The sequence below is a fragment of the Camellia sinensis genome, chromosome 3 (assembly GCF_055761805.1).
Source record: "Camellia sinensis isolate YWXY chromosome 3, ASM5576180v1, whole genome shotgun sequence".
Taxonomy (NCBI): Eukaryota; Viridiplantae; Streptophyta; class Magnoliopsida; order Ericales; family Theaceae; genus Camellia; species Camellia sinensis.
This window is the reverse complement of record NC_138963.1, coordinates 210,895,265-210,902,885: the sequence shown is the minus strand read 5'-3', so window position 1 is coordinate 210,902,885 and position 7,621 is coordinate 210,895,265. Positions and strand designations below refer to the sequence as shown.

Sequence of the window (7,621 nt, the reverse complement as noted above, 5' to 3'; positions counted from 1 at the left end):
AATGGCTTATTTTCATTTTTTCATTATAAATTATTATTTTCAATTTTTCATAATGCTAGAGGTCCCAAATTTTCTACCAAATAAATGACCAAATGTCTCACATGGGTGTGGGGTCCACAAAATTGCGGACCCCACACCCAAGTGAGACATTTGGTCATTTGTTTGGTAGAAAATTTGGTGTCCCTAGCATTTGTGGACCCCACACCCATGTGAGACATTTGGTCATTTGTTTGGTAGAAAATTTGGTGTCCCTAGCATTACCCTAAATCAATTAGTATAAATTTTTTTCCATTTTTTCATTATAAATTAATTAGTGGCAATTAATGGTTTAATACGCACCAATTAATAGTAAAATTATTAATGAGATCAATTAGTATAATTTTTTTTTTCATATTTTCATCATAAATTAATTAGTGGCAATTAATGGTTTAATAAGCATCAATTAATAGTAAAATTATTAATAGGATCAATTAGTATAATTTTTTTTTTCATTTTTTCATTATAAATTAATTAGTGGCAATTAATGGTTTAATAAGCATCAATTAATAGTAAAATTATTAATAGGATCCATTAGTATAAATTTATTTCATTTTTTCATCATAAATTAATTGGTGGCAATTAATGGTTTAATAAGCATCAATTAATAGTAAAATTATTAATAGGATCAATTAGTATAAATTTTTTTCATTTTTTCATTATAAATTAATTGGTGGCAATTAATGGTTTAATAAGCATCAATTAATAGTAAAATTATTAATAGGATCAATTAGTATAATTTTTTTTTTCATTTTTTCATTATAAATTAATTAGTGGAAATTAATGGTTTAATAAGCATCAATTAATAGTAAAATTATTAATAGGATCAATTAGTATAATTTGTTTTTCATTTTTTCATTATAAATTAATTGGTGACAATTAATGGTTTAATAAGCATCAATTAATAGTAAAATTATTAATAGGATCAATTAATATAATTGTTTTTCATTTTTTCATTATAAATTAATTAGTGGCAATTAATGGTTTAATAAGCATCAATTAATAGTCAAATTATTAATAGGATCAATTAGTATAATTTTTTTTTCATTTTTTCACTATAAATTAATTGGTGGCAATTAATGGTTTAATAAGCATCAATTAATAGTAAAATTATTAATAGGATCAATTAGTATAAATTTTTTTCATTTTTGCATTATAAATTAATTGGTGGCAATTAATGCTTTAATAAGCATCAATTAATAGTAAAATTATTAATAGGATCAATTAGTATAAATTTTATATAAATTAATTGGTGGCAATTAATGGTTTAATAAACATCAATTAATAGTAAAATTATTAATAGGATCAATTAGTATAATTTTTTATTCAATTTTTCATTATAAACTAATTACTCGAAATTAATGGTTTAATAAGCATCAATTAGTAGTAAAATTATTAATAGGATCAATTAGTATAATTTTTTTTTCAATTTTTCATTATAAACTAATTGGTGGCAATTAATGGTTTAATAAGCATCAATTAATAGTAAAATTATTAATAGGATCAATTAGTATAATTTTTTTCATTTTTTCATTATAAATTAATTAGTAGCAATTAATGGTTTAATAAGCATCAATTAATAGTAAAATTATTAATGGTATCAATTTGTATATTTTTTTTTTCATTTTTTAATTATAAATTAATTAGTGTCAATTAAAATTATTAATTAGCATCAATTATTATTTTTTATTCATTAATTATTATTATTTTTATTAAAAAAAAAAAACTGAAAACCCTAGCTCCGCCGGGACGAATCGGCGATAGGGTTTCAGATTGATCGATCGATCGAGAGAGAGAGAGCCAAAGCCGTTGTCATGCTGGTAGCCCCTTCTTCTCATCATTTTCCTCCTTCTCATCTAACCGCTGGCGTCGATCGCAAAGAAAGAGAGAGAGCTAGGGTTCACGCTGTCGGTCATGATGGTTCAAATCACGTCGCCGGCGTCGATCGCGAAGAGGGAGAGCGAGCTAGGGTTCACGCTGTCGATCGCGATGGTTCAGATCGTGATGGTTCAAATTGTGCAGCCAGGGTCGATCGCGAAAATGGAGAGAGAGCTAGGGTTCACGTTGTCCATCGCGATGGACACTGAAGAGAGAGAGAGAGAGAGAGAGAGAGAGAGAGAGAGAGAGAGACAGAGAAGAGACAGATTGCGGTTGCTGGAAATTGACATGTTCGCTGGAAATCGCCCTAGTTCGTCGGAAATCGCCTCTCCCGTTTGTGTGATAGAGGAAGAATGAGTGAGAAATGATTTATATACATGACACACTTGTAATTAGCATTAATTGGGAAGGGCATTTAAGTCATTTTACACCCCCATTTCAACTTGCCGTATAAACTGAAATCAATAAGCACTTCCTGAGGTACTTACAAATTTAAATTGAAAATAACTTAATAAAAGGTATAATCTATCCCTTTAAATTTTATGAAACACACTAAAATAACTTAATTTAAAATAAAAATTGATCTAAACTATTTTTAAGTGCTACCAAATAGACACTTTGGATAATTTTATCTGCCCATTTTATTTAACGAAAAAAAAAAACTTGATTGAATGTTGACCTCACACCATTCAATAGAGGATTCTCCTAGGAGAAAAACCACGGCGTAGATCCAACAATTCAGGCCCCACTGTACTGGTGGAGGCGAATAGCCAGCAAATAAAATTTACTTTAATTTCAACACTTAACATGTGTTGAATTTTAGAAAAAACCGACCAAAACATGCCAACACAAAAAAAAAAAAAAAAAAAAATTCCCTTCTTCCACTTAAATTTCAGGTATGAAAAAAATTGTGTTGAATTTTCGAAAAGCAGGTTAGTTTTCTCTAAATTGTTTTTTTTTATTTTTAGAATATTAAAAAAAAAACTCCCCAAACATACATCTTTTTTTTTTTTTTCTTCTTCTTCTTCTAGTTTTTTAGTCAAAAAGTCAAAAAGTGCACTCATATAGCACATCCTAAACAATTCTTAAAAAAAGAAAAATTACAATTTGGTGTAGGTTTTCAAAAAATATTTCAAATCAATGGTAAATTTTATTAATTTTAATAATTAAAGATATAATATTTTTTTTTATAAATTTATAAATATTTTGTGAAAATTCAACTGGTTTCAATTCTCTTCTAAAAAAATAATCAGATAATTGCCTCAAAAAATAGAGAATTACTAACACATGGGGATTCAATGGGAAAGCAACAAGAAAGTGGGATTCACACTCACAATGCACGCACCTTTCACGACTTGTATAAACTCACGAGAATATTAGAATAAATAGAATATACAATTCAACTGTCCCACCCACCACTCCCTTGCACTCATCCATATGAATGACTTTCTTCGTACAAAAATCTACAAAAATGCATTTAAAATTTTTATATTGGTTACTTTTTAGCCCTCGTTTGAGATGTGAATTGATTTTTTAATTATTTTAATTTAGATTAAAAAGTTTAATTTAGAAAGAATTTTTTGATTGTTTTAATTTTTTTTTGTGAGAGAATGGTGTAATAATTATAGATTGGATGTGATGTTTTGTTTGTTGTGATTAAAATAATCTATTTTATCTTTTGTAACTATTTTAATCACAAATCAACTTGTCAAACACTTCCTTAAAAAATTATAATAATATATTTATTCAATAATTGTTTAAAAATAATTCATTACTATCTGTCTTAGGGGGGTGTGGTGGTGGTGGTGCAAAAATGATTTAGACCTCTAAAAAAATACTTCTAATACATCTTTAATTTATCTTTTTTTTCTCTTATTTTTGTCTTTTACTTCACTGTTTTTTTTTTTTCTCCGAACAGCTCATTAAAATTGTACGAAATCACCTCTAATTAGAGGTGTGTAGCAAGATTGGGTGGTGGTGTGTGAACATCTATTTTTAAAGATAAACGCGTAGTATAATGATTGAATCGTGAATCTAAAACAAAAATATCAAATCAATTTTTTATTATTATTTTAAATTATCAATAGATGGAATCATTTATTTATAAAGCACACAAATCGCTTTGTGGATACTTTATTACATAATTTTGATATTTAAAAATAAAATAATATTATATGTATTTATTAATATATTAACTAGTATATCAATTACTCATATAACATAATTTAAGAAGTTTTTAAAATTTATAATGTGATTAATTAGTAGGATCAATAATAATGTAATAACTAGTGTTAGTACACTAGTTAGTATATTAATTAATACATGTAACACTACCGTTAAAAATAATCCCAACAATAAATTTGTTTAAAGGTTAAGCACATACAACCAATTAACAAAAATTCTGTTCTAAAAAAAAAAAAATTAACAAAAAATTCTCAAAAAATAAAAATAAAAATTTGTCCACTACTTTCTAGTTTTATTCCATAGTTAAACAAAAAACATTTGTGAGTTGAAAGTCCAAATTGAATCAACAAGGCAGACAAACCCTATATAAATGCGTATGAATATCCATTGTCCTTCACATTCGCATCATCACCTACACCCCCACAGCCCATTTATCTATCTATCCCCCAATTTGCAACAACAATAACAATAACAATAGTCAAACCCCTCATTGTGATACTTACACACTCAAATGGCATCATCTTCTTTAACTTTCCCATCTCTGCAACTACAATTCCCCACTCAAAGATCATCAAAACCATCCTCTCGTCGACTCATTGTCCGTCCGATCACTGCCTCCATATCGGAAAAACCATCTGCGACGCCCACTCCGGCGGTGAAGCCACCCCAACCCCCCACCAATCTTCCGATCAGAAAAATCCCAGGAAACTACGGTATTCCTTTGATCGGACCCCTTAAAGATCGACTCGATTACTTCTACAACCAGGGCAGAGATGAGTATTTCAAGTCTCGAGTCCAAAAATACCAGTCGACGGTGTTCAGAGCCAATATGCCACCAGGTCCCTTCATTGCCTCCAACCCAAACGTCGTTGTTCTCCTCGACGGCAAGAGCTTCCCGATCCTCTTCGATGTCACGAAGGTCGAGAAGCGAGACGTCTTCACCGGAACTTACATGCCCTCCACAGAACTCACCGGAGGTTACAGAGTCCTCTCCTATCTCGATCCTTCTGAGCCCAATCACGCCAAACTCAAGCAACTCATGTTCTTTCTTCTCAAGTCTAGCCGCGACAGAGTCATACCAGAGTTCCAAACCAGTTTCACAGAGCTCTTCGAGATGCTTGAAAGTGAATTGGGTAGTGAAGGGAAAGCTAGCTTCAACGAAGCCAACGATCAAGCTGCTTTCAATTTCTTGGCTCGATCTTTGTATGGGACGAACCCAGTTGATACGAAGCTCGGTATCGATGGACCCAAATTGGTTACCAAATGGGTAGTGTTTCAATTAGGTCCTTTGCTCATTCTCGGCCTCCCAAAGTTCGTAGAAGAGCTCGTGATCCACACCTTCCGTCTCCCTCCGGCTCTCGTTAAAAAGGACTACCAGAGACTCTACGATTTCTTCTACGACTCATCGACCTTGGTCCTCGACGAAGCAGAGAGAATCGGAATCTCAAGAGAAGAGGCTTGTCACAACCTTATATTCGCGACCTGTTTCAATTCATTCGGAGGCATGAAAATCCTCTTCCCAAACATGATCAAACGGATCGGAAGAGCCGGAGTCAACCTCCACACCCAACTCGCGGAGGAGATCCGATCCGCCGTCAGATCCAACGGCGGAGAAGTCACGATGGCGGCGATGGAACAGATGCCGCTGATGAAATCCGTAGTATACGAATCGCTCCGGATCGAACCACCCATATCATTACAATACGGCAGAGCGAAACGCGATTTGGTGATAGAGTCTCACGACGCAGCGTTTGAGGTCAAGGAAGGGGAACTATTGTTCGGGTTTCAACCGTTTGCGACCAAGGACCCGAAGATATTCGAGAGGCCGGAGGAGTTTGTGGCGGACAGGTTTGTGGGTGAGGAGGGAGAGAGGTTGTTGAGGCACGTTTTGTGGTCGAATGGGCCGGAGACGGAGAGTCCTACGGTGGGGAACAAGCAGTGTGCAGGGAAGGATTTCGTGGTGTTTGTGTCCAGGTTGTTGGTGGTGGAGTTGTTCCGGCGGTACGATTCGTTTGAGATCGAGGTTGGTCAGTCGCCTTTGGGTGCTAAAGTCACTGTGACGTCGCTGAAGAGAGCTAGTTTTTGAACTCCGGCGACGTTGGTGGTGGTGGTGGAGCTATTCCCGCCACCGGCGAGCGTCGCTGTTTCTGGTACGGTTTTGGCGCAGATAGCGGAAGTGGAAGATCTATTTGGCAGTGTGGTGGTCAAAATTCAACAGCTTTGTAAGAAACTAGTATTTTTGGTGGACTAATTATTTAGTGGTTTAAGCATATTAGTAATGGAAAATGTTTGGTAGTTCAAATTTTTGTGATTTAAATGGTTCAAATATGTCAAAATGACGTCGTTTTACACTTAAAATCTGTCAAAACGACGTTGTTTTGACAGATTTGAGCCATTTGAGCCACAAAAATTTGAGCTACCTAGCATTGTCGATTAGTAATAGAGCGATGCTAAGGACCTCTAGTGATTGGGCACCTCCATTGTCACATGGCATATTGGTAGTAGTTGAAGTTTAAAAAAAAAAAATTATTTTTTAGCCAATCAGCAAGGATTCCAGCACCGTTACTGGCGGTCCAACGCATTTTTCTTAGTAATATTAGTTGGATTGTAATTTCTTATTTGGCTCTGAAATTTTTAGTAGCGTTTAATAGAGTTCTAAAATTATAATTTAAGAATAAAATTATATTTTGAATTTGTAAGTTTTAGAATTATGATTTGAAAATAGAAAATTTGTTTAATTATGAGTTTTAAAAATAATTTTGAATTTTTGATGTGATTTATGAAATAAAAAAGAGCAAATTACACTAACACACTTTATAGTTTGGGGTTTGTGTCACTTTAGTTCTTGATTTTTCAATTGTGACACATTTGACTTTACATTTTGAATCTTGTTTTAAATAAGGATAATTAAAAATACTATTGTTCAATTTTAAGGGCAAAGTCGTCAATTTGATAAAATATAAATTAATTTGACAAAAATAAATGTCAAAAAAATATTTTTAAATTTTTAAAAATTATTTTTACTCACCAAAGATAAAATTATGCAAATTGATAAATATTTTACACATTTATTCATTTTTTTTACTAAACAAATTTTTGTTATGTGTTTAAATGATGATCATGTAATGGGTGATTGTTCGACTATATGTAATCGATATATTTAATATATGAAATATTTTTAGTTTTAAATTTTTTGATTTAATGGATTAGTTTAATAATTATATCAAAGTTGTCACTATATTTGACTTTTGAAAAAATAAAAACTAATTTAATAAAGAAAAAAATAATAACCCAATACATAATCATCATCTAAACATATAATAAAAATTAATTTGGTAAAAAAAAATAAATGTGTAAAAGATTTATCAATTATGGTGGGTAGAAATAATTTTTAAAAATTAAAAATTATTTTTTGATATTTATTTTTGTCAAATTATTTTATATGTTTTCAGATCGACGATTTTGTCTTTGAAATTGAGTAATGGTATATTCAATTGTCTTTATTAGGAATAAAATTCAAAAT

At 31.5% G+C, this 7,621-nt stretch overlaps 1 protein-coding gene across 1 annotated transcript; it reads left to right on the top strand.

Annotated features, from left to right (window-relative positions):
• Nucleotides 1–4,369: 4,369 nt before the first annotated feature.
• Nucleotides 4,370–6,906, top strand: LOC114284385 (allene oxide synthase 1, chloroplastic). Its single transcript, XM_028227290.2, has one exon. The coding sequence runs from the start codon at nucleotides 4,610–4,612 to the stop codon at nucleotides 6,182–6,184; it is 1,575 nt and encodes a 524-aa protein (XP_028083091.2). The 5' UTR covers nucleotides 4,370–4,609; the 3' UTR covers nucleotides 6,185–6,906.
• Nucleotides 6,907–7,621: the final 715 nt, after the last annotated feature.